The sequence below is a fragment of the Anopheles arabiensis genome, chromosome 3 (assembly GCF_016920715.1).
Source record: "Anopheles arabiensis isolate DONGOLA chromosome 3, AaraD3, whole genome shotgun sequence".
Classification (NCBI taxonomy): domain Eukaryota; kingdom Metazoa; phylum Arthropoda; class Insecta; order Diptera; family Culicidae; genus Anopheles; species Anopheles arabiensis.
In genome coordinates this window covers 5,790,805-5,807,060 of record NC_053518.1, presented here as the reverse complement: position 1 = coordinate 5,807,060, position 16,256 = coordinate 5,790,805, and the positions used below count along the sequence as shown (strand labels likewise).

At 46.4% G+C, this 16,256-nt stretch overlaps 1 protein-coding gene across 8 annotated transcripts in view; it reads left to right on the top strand.

The window, feature by feature from the left end:
• The first annotated feature begins 108 nt into the window (after positions 1 to 108).
• LOC120899825 (protein spire) overlaps positions 109 to 16,256 on the top strand; it is a 119,230-nt gene continuing 103,082 nt past the window's right edge. For 5 of the 8 annotated variants that reach the window (XM_040306077.1, XM_040306078.1, XM_040306081.1 and 2 more), the window contains exons 1-2: positions 109 to 144; positions 913 to 2,580. In XM_040306077.1, the coding sequence (XP_040162011.1) occupies positions 2,094 to 2,580 (487 nt within the window). In that variant the 5' untranslated portion in view covers positions 109 to 144; positions 913 to 2,093. Of the gene's footprint in view, positions 145 to 213; positions 234 to 261; positions 682 to 912; positions 2,581 to 16,256 lie in introns of those variants that run through there. The other 3 variants (XM_040306075.1, XM_040306076.1, XM_040306074.1) reach the window with 3 other exon arrangements.

Here is a 16,256-nt window from a genome sequence, read left to right as displayed (position 1 = left end):
CCAATCAGATAATTTTATACCATAAATTCGCCCATAGTGCGTCGCGCTGGCTTCGGGTTTCCACGAACGCCAAAAGCCGGGCCCACGATTGGAGCCGCATGCTAAGTTCGCGTTTGATGCTGCTCGAAGAAGGTTGCGTATACGGTGTGTTGGCGCTGTGGCGCTTGTTTTTTTTTCTCCGCTCCCTCAATTCCCATTTTGCGGTGTTTGGTTCGCGGTCATTTTGCGTACCGGTGTGTGCCGTGTAGCTACGATAAAAGTGTTTATCACGAAAAACAAAAGATTGTTAACAACCGTTGGTTCAAGCACACAGTTGCTTTGTAGTAGTGATGCATTAGTGCACGTTGAAACTGCAAAAATGCAACTAACAAAAACGAAACCGTACCGCCGCAGCACCTGATGATGATGACAACGTTCACTTTCAGCTGTGCTGCTCGTGTTGCAAGTGCTGTGTGTGCAATCGATATCTTTCTCCACTTGGGTGTGTGTGTGTGCGTGTGTGTATGCGTTGTGCTTTTAACCGGAATCCTTCGAAACGGTGTAATCATAAAACGACCGCTGCAAAGTATGCGTGACCGTGGGAAAACTCGTGCGCTAGTGCTAGTGGCCGAATAGTGACAGGAAGCGGCCAAACCAAATCGATAGTTGGTGACATTTATACAGTTTGCGGCTTTTAGGCTGGTGAGGAATGGCATTAGATGCTGCAGTTTGCAGTTGGTTGATTGGAATTGTTTTTTGGTGCATTTCTGGATAAAATGTGAAGAATGTGTGCACCAACGTGTAACTTAAGCTGCTCTCCAGGCCGTTCCATCTTTTCCCATTTTTGGATGTGTGTGAAATGTGACGCGTTTGTGTGTGCGTGTGTTTTGATCAATGTTTTTCATTCTTCTTTTCTTTTCTAATTTCGTGCAGCATCATATCAAGCAAATCAGTGAAATAGAACCCGCAGTGTAACCGTGCTGAAGGAATATCTTTTTCCTTGCCTCGCCAACGACTCATCGTCTCTAATCTTTGACGCTGAGTAATCGTTGATTGCCTCCCCACGACGCCGCCTCCCTCTCAACGTTCTAACGATAGCCACGTGTGGAGGAGCGAAGTCTAAACGAGGATGATGATGATGTGTGTCCAGCGAGAGATGCATAATCGATGATTGTGCCCGAAATATCAGCCCTTCCGTCGACCCGTTTGCTGTTTGCTTACCGATAGCCCTCCTAACGGATCATCTCGGATGTGCCCTAGAGTGTGTGTGTGTGTGTGTGTGTGTGTGCTGTCTTGGTTGTGTGTGTATGATGATGATGATTTGCTTGGAGCAAATTGAAAAGAAGTGTGCTGTGAAGTGATTGCACGCAGCTGTGTCGCAGCTGTACCCTACGGAGTGAGTGTGAGTGTGGAGCGGCTTGAAACTAATCCTAGTAGGCTAGTGAGCAGGAGCAGTTCCCGGGGCTTAGTTCCATAAAGCTCAATATAAAACGGTGGCCAAGGCAGTGTGGGATCGGTGCATTTCTTCCCCAATCGGAGAAGTTTGGCTGCTGATAAGTAAACCAGAAAAGTGTTTTCCGGGTTAGTGTGTATACTTGCGTCCTCTCCCTTACTTTGCGTGTCTGTGTGTGTGTTTGTGGTGTAGTAGCGGTGTTGTTTTGTGATTGTGTAGTAGTGTGTGACGAGGCCGACTTGATAAAAAGGATGCCAAATCGTGTAGCTGTGCCCGGTCGCAGTAGATAGAAAGTTGTTCTTAGTAACCACACGTTGAAAATGATCGAGAAATTGCGTTGTGGTACACCCGATGGCATCCTGCGCCGTGGCTATTCTCTTGAACGTGTTGGCCAGGGTCCAGGCCGCAGTGACACCCGTGCGCCCAAGAAGAGTGCAGAATGTGGTGACGTTTCCGTGTTAACCTTTGTAGCGTGAGCGTAAATCGCAATCCAAACATCCTTTCTTGTTGTTATTTATTGCACTAAAACTTCCAATTTTGCCTCCGGAAACAAGTAGCCACGACCGTAATTCTCGACTAATGGTGTTCATTAATAGTGCATCTTGAGTCCTTAGACTTACCACTTCGGAAACTGCTCTTCACCACCTTCCCCGCCCCTTCGATGAAGATGGCATCCGAAACGGAAAATTCCATTCCCGTGTGCCCTCCACTGCCGGAACCGGCCGGAGAGCGTGCCCTCTACCGGAAGATGATGGGCAAGGGGCACGAAGTGAACGGCAGTGAAGATATCGGACGGACGGAAATGGACGGTCCCGGTCAAGGTGCACCGGAGGGTTTGAAGTATGCGAAGTATAATGTCACCGGCCCAACGGGTCCGCTGGCTGGTGAGTGTACCAAGGGTGGGGTGGGTAGCACGGTAGCGGTGTCCACCGGTGGTACCATTTCGGTGACGCTGGAAGAGATTCTGAAAACGTTCAACGCGCCCATTTCGGAGGATCAAGCGTGGGCGCTCATCTACCAGACGTCGCGGATGTATAAGGCCCGATTGCAGGAACCGGGCTGCCGGTTGCGGGACCTTCGACTACCACTGCATCCACACCAGCTGAACGTCCAGAAGGACGGCAGTTGCAACGTTACGGCTCGTACAGGTAAGTCCCCCAGGGTTATCTTAGTAATTAGTCCAATATCGCTAGAAACAGCCAATCCCGAATGTGTGATAACAATCGTAGGTCTGGTTTGGCTTGTGAGAGTTACCTTGGCCTAGCGGCCTGTCGTCACGGCCCTCAAGGTTTGCTCAATATTTGCACGCTTGATTGAAACCTGAAGCCAGGTGCCGACGAGGTACAGCACAAACTGTTGTGAGGGTTTCTTAGGGCTTATGGCAAATGTCTTTGTTCAGGACGGGAAGTGCTCAAGTGTCCCTGTTCTAGTGCCCCTTTCCGTGCTATTTGGAATAGTCATCACGTTCAGCGAGATATGGAAGCGGGTTCGCTTCCAGTTGCAAGTGTTCAGTATTAGGTTGCTTCTTATAGTTTGTCAACAGCTAGTAAGACATCAATTGAACTTTGGATTATACTTGGACAATTGTTGGACGTTGTTCACAAGTTGCTGAGCACTAATCAGGCTTCCTGAAAAGGGTGGATCACTCTTGAAATTATAAAGCCCTCAGAAATGTGCAAACTGACATCATCATCCAAAGAAAGTTACATTTTTTGCGCCCTTCTATTATCACCCTTTGGATGACGCCATCACTCTCGTAGTGTGATTACTGGCACGAAATGTGAATAATTGTTTTTTCTTCTATCTCTTCTTCTGTTGGCAACGGTTTCTGCTATTTAATAGCAGCATTTGCAACAAAATTTCTTTAGAATTATAATCGATTCCAAGTCGGTGGCTAACATAAAGCATGATGTCATTGCATGGCATTGCAGCTGTTTTCAAGGACTTTTTCTTCCGGCGTACATGACCCTTAATCGACCATCTCTTTGGCACCAGTGACACAGGGAGTGGGGGGAAAAATCCCAACAAATAATTGATATGACGACTTATGTTTTTGTTGCCCCAGTTACCAACGGAGGACAACACGGGGGAATAGATTGTGAAGCCTCAAGTTTGAGTGGTATTCCCGGAGGATTAAGACCTCCCTTCGTGTGTTTGGCACCAAGTCCAAAGACATCTGTTCGGGCGTATGTTGGAATCATGGTATCTTGGTGCCGTAGTGTGGACTAGGAGGCATAAATCAGCTCGGCGACCGTTTGTTTTTTTTTGGATGCCAAGACTCGCTCCAAGCAAACAATGTACATCGTTCTCGTTCAGGTTATGTGTTGCAATCGATATAACTCTTCATGAACACGTTCGCCCCGGGGACAATTGGTCTGGTGGTTCGTTCGTTCGTTCTTCGGGGGAGCCGAGCACTTATTTGGGCACATTTTATAACGCCTCCGCAGCAATTGGAAATTGAACAACCCGTGCGGGATGGAGCGATACGAGATTTTCTAGGTGTGGAGCATCTTGTGACGCATCTAAAATAGATTGAAAGAATTGTGTGTGTGTGTGTTTGAATGGGGATGGCTTTTTTTTAGTTTGGTGCTGGAGAAACATTAAATTGGAGGAAGAAGTCGTTCTATTTTAGAGGTACTTTTAGTTTAGTTCACCGTATTACGCTTTGCTTGCGCACAGGAGCGTCGCGCTTGCTCGTTTAATGCGATAAGTGTTTGCTTCCGTTTGGGTTTCTTCGGTTTTTCGAAGTGTAGAACCCTTTTTTTCTTGATTTCTTGAAATAATTCGAATCGTGTGTTTGAGTTGATTGAGTTAGTTTTTTTTTCGTTCCGTTTGGGGCGGTTTGGTTCATGACTTTTTTATGAGCGACCGAGCATAAGAAATAGAAAAAAGGTTCTAAAATCAAGCTCTTTGGAAGCCTTCCGGTAGACAAGATAAAGTCATCGATTTTCCGTTGCGCATGATTTGGTAAATTGGGGCTGGTGCAGCTGGTGAGCTTTTCTTGCGCTGCTGCTTCATTCAATTATACAATTTAACCAAGAACGAGAACGTGTGCGCGCGCCGTGTTTGGAGTTAATTCGAACTCAATTGCCTGTCCATTCTTAGCCGGTGAAAGTGGTTAACCGTTCGGCGGAAGGTTCATCCGCTCGGCTAGCAAACCGTTTGCTTTTTGGTGGCGATGATTAAGGTTGAATGGTTGGTAGCAGAGAAAGAAATGATTGCAACCGACGGTCAGGTGTGTGGAATTGAACCAATTTAAGACGCCATCGAAATCGTTTGGAATAGTTTTTGCTAGTTTATGGCAGAAGGTTTAAGCTCACTTCACCCGTTAGAATGAACCGCTAGAACCAGGGTGCGCATGGAACGAGCGCTATAAAACCCCTGCATTGCTCTAAAAAAAAGCAAGCGGGCAGCTCATTTCCGGTGTTGAACAGAAACCTCGTCCGCAATGTTTATAATGTGGACGCGCCATCCCGTGCCAGCTGTTGTTATGAGTTGCATACAGGAGCCTCCGCTTTCCGCAACAAACCGAGTAACGGGTGACCAGTTGCTACACGAGCTAAAAGTAGCGAGCCACTGACCGTTTGTTTAGCCACAGCAGCTGCCAGATTAACCATTGCGCAGTGTTTAATATCCCGTGGCACAGGTAAATGAGCCCTTTCGCTTCCTGAAAGGGCTGGCTGGTTACAAGGAAATCTAATCTAATTTGGATAAAAATTGTACGTTTATTGATTGAATGTACGAATTTCTACCTGCAATGGTTAGTTAGAGGCAACGTGCTTCATCGCAAAAGGCCAAGCCAACAGAAATCAAGGTAATGATGGAAGTGATTCGTGATGCACTTGCCTTCAAGAGTACGCTCCTTGTGGTGTGGTGTGCTCGCTCGTTCGGTCGGTCGAAGAAGATGGCTCATCGTGCGATGCGAACGGAAAGGAAAACATCAATCAAGGGCTAGTTTGTGTGGGGTGGGCCTAACTTATCCATCTCCGGCGATGAGTACCAGATCATGCGCCTTCCCCTCCCGCCACGAAGAAGCCCCGGAGTACTTTCGATTGCTCGACCATCCCTTGAAAGAAGTGGCCGGTAGAAGAAGCCATATTTTGATGGGTCATGATCAGTCTACTGCAGAAGTGGTCGGAAGATCGCTGGTCTCATGGTCACGGTTTTTAATAATGAGCGATCGATCTAAAGCACCCCCCCCCCCCCCCCTCTCCAAGTCCCCCTCACCGTTTTGTCCATCCGTCCGGCCTTTCACAATCCAAACGGCCGACGGTTGGTGCCTTGGATCATGGATGGAATTGATGGATCCAGTGCGGTTTGCGCTCTGTGTGTGTGTGTGTGTGTGTGAGTGTCTCCACTTTGTCGCAAGTTTCTCCGAGTATGAACTTTCGGTTTGGCCCTAATTGGAAGGAAGTGACTTCCCAATTTCCAGTCCAAGCTGCTGTACCACCTCGGTGTCTTTCTTTTACTTTCGTCCATTAGGGTCGATTCGATTGGAAATGTGTGACTTTGAGTGTGTGCGTGTGTGAGAAGGTAAAGAAGGAAAGGATAAGTTTTACGTCATTCGGTTGAACCTCCGCACCAGTGCGCCAGGGTCAATCATTCTTGGATTTCGATTTTCCACGCCGGTCGTTTCCGTTGCTCCGATGACGTGGGTTTGGGGTTTGAGAAGGAGAAAGTCAATATTTGGTTATGATCTTTGTTTGGGGGAGGGGAGCAGAGGTTTAGGTCAGTTCAGACTCTCTGAAGAATTAGATTATTAGCGCAGTTTGCTTTGTGTTGACTTCATGAACTCTAATGGCACTCGATTTGGCTTCTTTTATATTAGGAGCTTGTCAAATCAAGCTATTTAAGACGAAGAGAGTGGTTTCTCATGCTGAGGAATAAAACATTGTTAAGAAGTGAGGATACAGATTTACTTTTCCCTTTTTCGAATGAGCATTCCGGTTGCCGGTATGGTTCTTGTTTGTCTTCCACGGGAACGTTCCAAGGGGTTTCTTGTGTGCGGTTTGCTTTATTGGCCGTAACAGGGATGTGGTTTTTGGTGTGAAATTATTCAACATGCTCTGGGTCCACCTGAAACCTGGGAAGCAAAACTATAAAAATCCAAGGTGAACGTACCGACCGCAAATACTCTGGAGAACGCTAGAACAGCAGTATCGCTTCGGTAGAACCAAACCTCAACGAGATCGTCGTTGAGTCTTGCACCTGCTACTTGCTCATCAAACACCAAAGTGGAAGCTTTCACTTCAAGAGGAAAGATTCCAAAAATCTCCCACAATATCACCCTTTTGACACTTGTGGGGTGTGATAGAATATTTCTTCCCGACTCTGGTAGCTCTCATGAGACTCATGTTGGAATTTAGACATTGTTTTACCACGGAAACGCTTTTCCTGGAACTCATAAGCCACGACGACCCTGTGAGGCAGCATCTTACGCACCTTTTTCGGGAACTGGGAGCAGAAAACCGTCTCCATCCCGGCATGCGATGCGATGTGTTTGTTTTATTGTGTGGCAGCAAGTGGCCCCGTCCGCACTGTGAGGTACTTGTGTGCGAGGAACATTAAATTTATGCCACAGTGTAATGCGCCTCCTTGGTTCCTTTCATTTTGGGAAGTTCTGCTATTTGAATATATGGAAATGGTGGTGCAAAAGGAAAATAAAACTCAAGAATCTCTCAGCTCCCATCAGTATCTGTGTGCAGTTCAGCGGGCAGCTCGGCAGGTGTGATGCTGGATGACGAGTGGATCTGCTTCTGCTTTAAAAACTATCAAGCAAAAGGTGCGTGAAAGCGCATTAAAATCACGATGAACTTAACGTGTTGAATGACGAGATGGACGTGGCACGGGGGGAAAATAAAGTAAACGTAAATGCGTATCGTACCACACCTCCCTGCTCATCAGCGATTACTGCTCCTCGATGCTTGCGCCCTTAATTGTTAATTGTTAAGGGCATGGTTGGTTGTGTGTGTGTGTGTGTTTTTTTTAACCCCCCCTTTCTTTATGGTAATGGGTTGGTTTGATTTGCTCTTTCGCCTTTCATCGTGATGCTCTCAGGTGTGCATGATGTGTTAAGGAAGCTTTTATTTTCCATTCCACCTCAAACCAGAGGCTCCAGGTCCGTTCCTTTGTGCTGTCGCTTCAACTCCAGAGACGTTAAGTGTCGTTGTAATCACCGCCCAAAACAAGAATGATTTATTAGACAAAGGTGGTGGTAGGCCTGAGTGTGTACTGGAGAAATTTTACCATAAGAAGCATCAGCATTGCGTTACCCATCTGCTATGTGGAGCAAAGATCATGGAGATCATACCGTCAGGGATGTATTTCAGCTCGTTCAGTTCGTAGCATGTAAGAGCCTACATGGAAAAATCTCATTAAAAATGCGTTCATATTTTCTGTAAAAGATACACTCGTGGTTTTCTGTTTTATATCACTTTAACACACTCGAGCATCATTTGTGCAACCATGCATACATGTTTGATGCCGGGTGGAGGAGGAGCGATTAAGTGTGTTATGAAATGTGCCGATTTGAAGCCTGAAATCAAAACCATCAAAACGAAATGAAGAAGAAATTTCTGGGCGATTGCGTTTTGATCGCTTTGAGGGGAGGAGGAGGATGGCAATGGGATGCTTGCACATATTTTGGTCATCTTGCTTTGCGAGCAGCGAGCGGAGGTTTGTGGCACTATAATTTTAGCTATTTTTTACGTCTGCTTTTGATTATTCATCGACCGTAAATTTAACGATCGCACGTGACGGCTAATGGTCGGTGCTGGGGTGAGTGCGTCAATGTGCAGTCGGTTTGCAACACAACAAGCACCCTGATGCAGCGAGCCTCCTGAAATAACCGCTGAAAAGGATTTAAATTTTGAGAGAAAAACGGCACTTTGGCACAGTTCGATCGCTTTAGAACCAATAATGTGTTTGCTTGAAATGCAAATAATTGTCAAAATGTTGCATCTCTGTGGGTTTCAATTCGAAACGAATTCCCAATTGTTTTGAAATTGTCTTCGACTGTTGGGTAAAGTGCATCCGACGCATGCACATGCCGATTGCACACGATTCGGAATTGATGGATTAGTATTTCACACGTCGTAGCCACGCATAAAACCTCGTGCTCCACGTGATATCCCCCGGATTCGTGGCGTGTAGGCGAACAGCGGAAACTGCGAAATATGAGTCAGCTGGGCGCAGATGGGTCGTTCGCGTTTGCGGTATGCTTTTGTGGCGTCAGAAAGATTTATTCCTCATTTCAGAGCATCGCGTGCGTGTGTGTGTACATGAGTCTGTTTCGCGCCTTGATGTGTGGCGCGCAACATACCTTTTTATTGTTATTTCTTGCAAACGCGCGAGGGAAGAGCGCACGGTTCGATTGCGTCGAAGTTGCTGCAGTTGGCGTGTGTGTGCTGTGCACGTATCGATACGTGCGCGGAGGTTTTGTTTTCACCGTTTCTTTCCTCTCTTGCGTCTTGGGGGAGAAAAATGTGCGATTATGAAATAGTTACGCATTCCGCAGCGCCGCGCACCACTCGCCTTTACTTGCTGGCTGCTGCGTGGTGATGATGACGAGATGATGAGCTCTTGAAGTTTCCTGGCCACGTCGTTGGGTGGTGGTGGTGGTGTATTTCCTCATATTCCAACGCCAGAGGGGGTGGTTTGGTGGACGGATTAATGCCGGCGTTTGTTGTCACATTTGTTGCCTATACGCAGGTCGAAAACACAACACTTCCCCCTTTCGCTGTCCTTCAGCGGCGTGTGTGTGTGGCAGCATGAATTAAATTTCACCATTTTCGATGTGTGGTGATTCGGGCGAGGGAAAATTGATTTTTCTTCAACTGCCTTTTGCGGTTTAGGCTTTTGGTTTTTGGTGACTGTGTTGACGTCACTCCGTGTGTGCAATGCATGTCATAGTCGTTATCTGTATCTTTTGGTTTGATTTTTGAGTTTGAGTTGGGTAAAATGTGATTTAGACAATCAGACAAACCCTTGACACACTTTATAAGTCCGCCTTGATGGGCACATTTTTTGCTGGTTCCTTTGTCTTCGATCGCAAACGGTGTTGAGTGCGTTGGTGAATGTTTTATGCACCTCCCTGCTGGCTTCACAGGGATGAGTGAAATATTTGAACTAATTTTGAAAATCATCTTCCCGCTCTCTTTGGGTGGTCCCTGTTCTACAGCACACTTCCCAACAGCCTTGAACAGTTTGGAAGGAAAACCGAAAACTGTGGCTAAAAATATAGTCTTCCCTTCCCACGCCAGAACCTGTGGCGTTGATGGACGTGGTGGCGTGGTAAAGTCCTAACATTCTTCTTCGTTATGCGTTGCACTTTGTGCGTGCGTGATGAGCTGCAGTTGTGCACTCTATGATGCAATTTTGAGTGACCCGTTTACGAAGACGAGCGGCTCGGAGCAGTAAAGTTCAATCGGGTTTCAGTTACGGGTTGAGTTGCTTTCGAAATTCTCTCGGCATCGAACGGGGTAAAGAATCTTTCGACAGGTCGTGTAAAAGATCGCTTCGCTGGGAGTGCTAGACCGTAAAAACCACGGGGAACTTGTTGGGGGTAGAAGAATGTGAGATTTTTTTTCGTTATGTTTCAGTGCAGCATCGATTCTTAGCTGTGTCATGGTTTTATTACTATTGTTTTGAAGTGTGTTGCGGGCTAAACGGGAGCAGTTTTCAACCATGTTCTTGAAAGCTGAGCCGCCTTTTTCACACTTGCCATAATTGGTGCGGTTTAGAATTTTGAACACCACACCACCCGCTGTGTTGCATGTGTTTTTTTTTATTCTCTCTATCTAACAAACCATCTTCTCTCTCTCTGCCCATAAAGGGATGCATCTTAGATGGGAGTGTTTCTGTAGTTTTTTTTCTGCTTTCGTCTAAACTCGTTTTAATAAATTTGTTTGTGTTATGCATTTCGGGCCAATCTTAACTGGTGGTAGTTATCGCCGGATTACGATGGCTCCGCAGTCCATAAAGGTTGATGGCGATTATTGACTAGCAGCCGTGAACCCTGGTCCACCCGCGAGCGATGTTTATAACTGTTCCCGTGTTGATTGGATTTTACCATAAACGAGAAGCTGATGGGAAGGAAAAGCTGACCGTGCTTGACTCATCCAGATTCCGATGGCCGTTATCTATATTTATAAAAAAAAATATATCGGTCAACCCCGGGAGCGGCCGCAGTGTGTGTCGTGTCAGCTGTTGTTCGGATGGTCTGGCAGAATGAGGTGGCTGATCTCATCTCGGGCCGGGTGAGGCTCCGCTTTCGCTAATCCCTTGGCGGAACCAAAAATGCAAAGATACGGGAAGGAGATAGAGAGCAGCACATGAAATGCTTTGATTTTGACCGCGATTCTTCGCCATCATATGCTCAATAGTTTAACTCTTACGTGTCGTGTGTGTCGTCACCTCGTGGTGTGCGCGGTGTGACATGATAGGAAGCGATTAACATACTACCGTTAGTTGATAATATTTATCTCGCCATATAATAACTCGCAATTTGGTTAATCCAATCCGAATAGTGATTGTGTGTGTTTTTTTTTGTATGTAAGTGTAGTGATTTTTTACGCCAAAAGTTCTTCATTCAACTTCTTCCGAGCACAAACTGATCTAGCTGTATCGACTGTTCGGTCAAATTATGGACTCTTTCCAATGATCGCAACAATTCCTGGACTTGTGGCTCCATTGACCGGTGCTCGGTGCTGGGAAAATGGACATAAAAATGTCACCGGACACCCCGCGGTACGGTTTTATGCCTGGTTGAATCATTTATTTTTCGCCACGATCGTTTTTAATCGTTCTGATGAGCTTAGCAGGTCCCACATTGTTATGGCGAGCTTCGAGCTGTGCGAAGAGGATCCAGTTTCTAAAGTGTTGTGTTAGAAACGAATCGTTCGTATTGATCGCCAATATGTTCTTTGAATAGAAAAAAAAAATGCCACTCACACACAATCTCCGGACCATATTTGCTGGAAACGATGCTAGTGGAGATCAAATTCCTCGGCGCCTTTCCTTCTGAGACGTCGACACAGTCGCTGGCCAAAGCGCCCGCCAATTATTAGCTGTTGCCTTTTCTCTCCGTTGTCCTTTACGGGTTCAGACTCAACCTCTTCTCGTCCCCCCCCCCACGCCTTGACGATGTTATCGCACACGAGCTTTCCAGTTGTCCCTTGGACGATTATGAATGAAATCGACCAAAAGGTGTTTCGTGTTGTGCGTGTTATTTCTTCTTCTTTTTTTTCGTGGAATACACGAGACACACAAGACAGGAAAATGCAAGCTCGCGTCGCGAAAAAGATAAGACGTTGTGAGTCAAGGTGTTCGGAATGTGTGTGTGTGCGTATAAAAGCAGTTATTGCAAACGGTAATAGTGGGTATTAGATGTTTGATTTGATTTTTTTCTCTGTTGTTTTGTGGTTGGTTGTTTTGTTCGTCGTTTCTTTTGGCTGACATGTGACGGGGCACATTCCGGCTAGACACGTCCCCGTATGAGTTGGGTTGGTTAGGTTGCTGCTGGTGCCTCCACAAAGCGACGTTTGATTCACCCGGTCTGGGTGGGTTGAGTTCTATCAAACGTGGATGTGTGTTGGGCACATTCGTCAGGATAGAAATTAGATGACTTCTTTAGTTTTGGGAAGGAACAGTCTTACATGCCACGATTCGATAGGATTAGTTGCTCTCTTTCTCTATCGCTCCCAAAGACAAAACACCTAATGGGCTAATAAATATGCGTGCAGGTGTGGAAGGGAGGCGCAGTGCTGGAGTGTGGCTTTTTTTCTCCTCTCCTTAACCCATTGCTAATAGCGGCAATGCTCTTGATGTTCGCCTTTCCGCAAGTGACGATCCCGTAAGCGTTTGACCCAGTTCCCGAAAAAAGTAAGTGAATTAATGGAATACAAGCGATGACGTCCGGCGGACAGGCGGCGGAATCTATCACAGCTGCCAGACAGCAAACGGTGGACCTGAGTAGGGCGAGGACGGCAAGCGGTGTTTGTAACACGCGAACGCTGGCTGCTCCGTATCGCGAGAAACAAAACGGCCGCCGAAAGGAGCCCAGAATCGAGTGCGGGCAGGCCAGAACAGTTGCTCCAATTTTCCCTGATCGCCTGCATTTGATCCACCGAATGGTATGTGTGTGGGGAGCAACGATGAAAGAAGTTAAATTCGTCTTTTCCGCAAACTAAATTTCCTGCCCAAGGGATGGGGAGCAATTGTGGAGAAGCGCGCCTGGACTAGGTACTTCTAGCAGACAGAGGAAGCGGCATGAGGAGGCCGCTGGTGTAAATGGTTTTGTTTTTGGTCACTTTTAGGTGTGAGCTGGAATAGAATGGATCGGCAAAGAGGAGGAACCAAATTGCTGTAAAGCTGTTGTTTAGGAAGTTCAGACTGTTCGGGGAAGGGGGAACATTAGGGAAATAAAGATTGGGACATGAAAACAAATCGCCCTCCCTAAATCGATCTAATTCGTCGTACGGTTGACGATTTGTAAGCTACGCGCGGTCCGCTCGCGCGATCGGCAGCTGTTGCCAAAGGAACCGCAAAAAGCAGTACACCGAACGGTTGATATTTCGGGAAATTGATCTACTTTTCTCTTAAGCGGTTTTGCCTAAAGCGTGCTGGTGTGTGTGGGGTTGTAGAAGCTTGCGTGGATCGCCCGAGGAATGGTGTTGAAAATTTGATCAATCAAACAAAACACAACCGAAAGACGCGCGCATACGATTACTTCTTTTTCATGATCATGAGAGAGCGATAAAGTTGTAAAACTGGAATTAAGAGTTTCAATTTAAGGTTACCTGTTGTAAAAACCGCAAACCGCTAGGTGCTGGTGGAGATCGAATTGTAGATGATGGTTGGAATCGGGAACAGTGCACTCGACGTGCGGTGTGTCAAACCGTGCGCTTGCGCATGGGACTAATGGTTCGGGCAGGCAAAGGGTCGTTTAAATGTCTACTGTATTAACTCGCATACCAAATTAAGGTCCCGTTTGACTATAATATCTTTGTGGAATCGTTTAAAACTTAATTTTAGTTCAAATAAGAGTTCAAACTACCACAAGAATGGTTCTTGCTTCCCATGCCGTAATTTAGAAGTAGAAGCAGCTGGTACTCCTCCAATTTTAACTGTAACTCTTTTAAACCCAAGCAAGAGGTCACAGCACAGATTTTGCGCACATTCCCATGGCACACTGCGTTTGTCATGGTTCGAGTCTTTCGCGTCTTTGTCCTCTGTCAGCGCAACGAAGCGGACTAGCGTAGCAACGAAGCTTGCGGAACACAACCCTAACCTGTCGCAGCAAGAAAGGACAGACGACCTCGTGCAATGGCACACACGATGGGCCAGTCAGACTAACTGGAGCCTCCTCCTAGGTCGAACGATTTTACTCAGACACACACACATACAGAGATTTCCTTCGATAGATCCGGTGCCTGAGAGAAGGCACGCGTTATGCAATTTTCCACCTTCTTGCACCGGTAAACGATCACTTTAGTTGCGCATCGTCGTGTCTGCGCGCACTTTTTGTGGCGTAGGTCGTTCAGCCTGGATGCGAGGGGGGACATGAATGCAAAACCCAGCCAACGGTAACGTGGAAAACAAACAAATTGTTTCACTTAAGTAAATCCTCTAGGTTGCGCTCGTGTGTGTGTTTCGATTCTCTTCCATCCCGTTTACTGCCGAGTGGGCTGCTGCTTTGGTTGCAGTTATTTGTTGTAGCTTCTGCAGGTTGAACGTTATAGCACAGCAATCCACTATCGGGGTTGTAGCGTATCTTTTAGTTGTTACACGAAATCTGCGATCGAGTTGCAACAATGCATAGTGCGGGCATTTGCACAAGCTCTGTTGTTGGAAGAAGCGGGAGCTGTAGCGGCGAATGCATCTGCCCGAGCTAGTTTTAAAGCTGCTGCCGTGGAAGATTGCAGCGAGGATAAGAATAAAAGGACAGGTGTACCACCACGGGCCAGTGATGCAAAATACAATTGCACAATAGCTTTTTGCATAAGAATCATATCACACCGGTTGTAGAGAGATCACCCCTGCAGCTAAATGCAGATTGTAGACACAGATCTTAAATTCGCATTCATTGCTTCTCTTAACTAATACGTCATTGTTGTGAAATGCGAGAGTATTTTTAGACAGAGTTTGTGTGCTTAGTTTCTGGATAATTCCAGCAGTGCTTAATTAATAGAAGCTAATTCTGATTAATATGGGTTGGTGGTTTAATTGTTATGGGGTCACTCGTCTATTCTTTGTCCACGGATATTTATTTACATTTTACGACCATCAATGATTGAGGCGATGGTGGTTATGACCTTGTTGTGAAGCACTCTGTGATATTCCAATGCCTGTTAAATATTTATCTTAAAAAATTCAATAACTTAAGAGAATTATTCTAAAAAAGAATGATGGCAGCATATAAAATCAAAATGTTTCATTAAACAAACCTGAATTTTGTTGCAAATCCCTCTAGGGATGTACACATCAGTTGATTACTCACACTTTAAAGAGTGGCAGCTGGAACCGTCTTCGTTCTGCCCTGCAGTGAAATGGAAATGAGCGACGATCGCGCGACCATACAAATTAAAATCGCTTCGCAGCACATGTTCCCCGGCCGATCCATGGTCAAGGTCAGTGGCCTGAATAATATTGGCAGTGCTGCAAATGACCGTCGCACCTCCCAGAACAAACCCTCTCGTTTCCGCTGTTCCCGAACGTTTCAATAGCAGAGTTATGGAAGTTGGCACCGGTGGAAAGCAAAATTGTGAAGAATAATGTATGCTTAGACAGTTTCTCGCTTCACGCTCCACGCATGGTAACACCGATCTGTCCGATGTCAGTGGTTTTGTTTTGCTCCAGTGCAGGGCAAAAGGGCAAGCAGAGTTGTAGAACAATGGGCAATGTGCTAATTAGAGCTTTCACACTCATTCGACTGGACTGCTGGGGGTGGCGATCGTTGCCATGGGAATTCAGCTCAGCGGGCTCAGGAGTTTTAACTTACTCACTCCTTGAATTGTTCTCTTCCGGCGGATGGATGTGCTTTGGAATAGGGGGAGTGGTAGAAGTATGTCTAATTGTTGGCAGGGGCAGAACAGAGCTTCAGACATAGTGCTTTTTTCCTGCCTGTCAAAGGGTGGACAAAATAATCCCTAAAGCCCTAAGAAAAGGGCGTACGCGTTTAATTTGAGGTCGCTGTCATGAAGAGTCGTTTTGGGGCTAATTAGGCACCCCCTAAGTGTGATTGCGATGGCGTCCGCTAATCAGCTTAACGTGTGCGGGGTAGAAGTTGCGACGGTTATGCTTATTGGACGCTTGAGATCGGCCGGCAAGAGTATGTCTTTTTATTCTAGGGGACAATTTGTGGAACCAAAAGTCACAGTATTTCTTGGAACCTAATGTGTCCCGTCGGTCGTAAGCATTTCCACGCTAGTTTTATGACGCTTCTCCGTCCTGGAGCGGGAAACGCTCCAAAATGGCTTGCTGCAGTGGTGTGAAATCTACGAGTTTTTCGCTCTTTCTCCCCATATCACAGATCCGATCTCTCTCTCTCTTCTCCTACTGCGAAGGCTAAAATGTACTCAAGCGCTTAGATGATCTTGACAGTGAAGAGTTGGATATCTGGGATAAATCTTCCCAGTCATCCAACTCCAAAATGTATGTCTTCAACCAGGGAATGTGGGCCACCTCCAAAGGGAGTGGTGAGATGGGTTGGTTGTCATGGATGGTCGTTAGTTTGCGCAGTGTCCCTGTAGTGCCAAACCTTCTTCCGACGGGCCGTTTTCCCACACATTAAAGCCACTGCTCGCCACTCACGACCGTTTGCGAT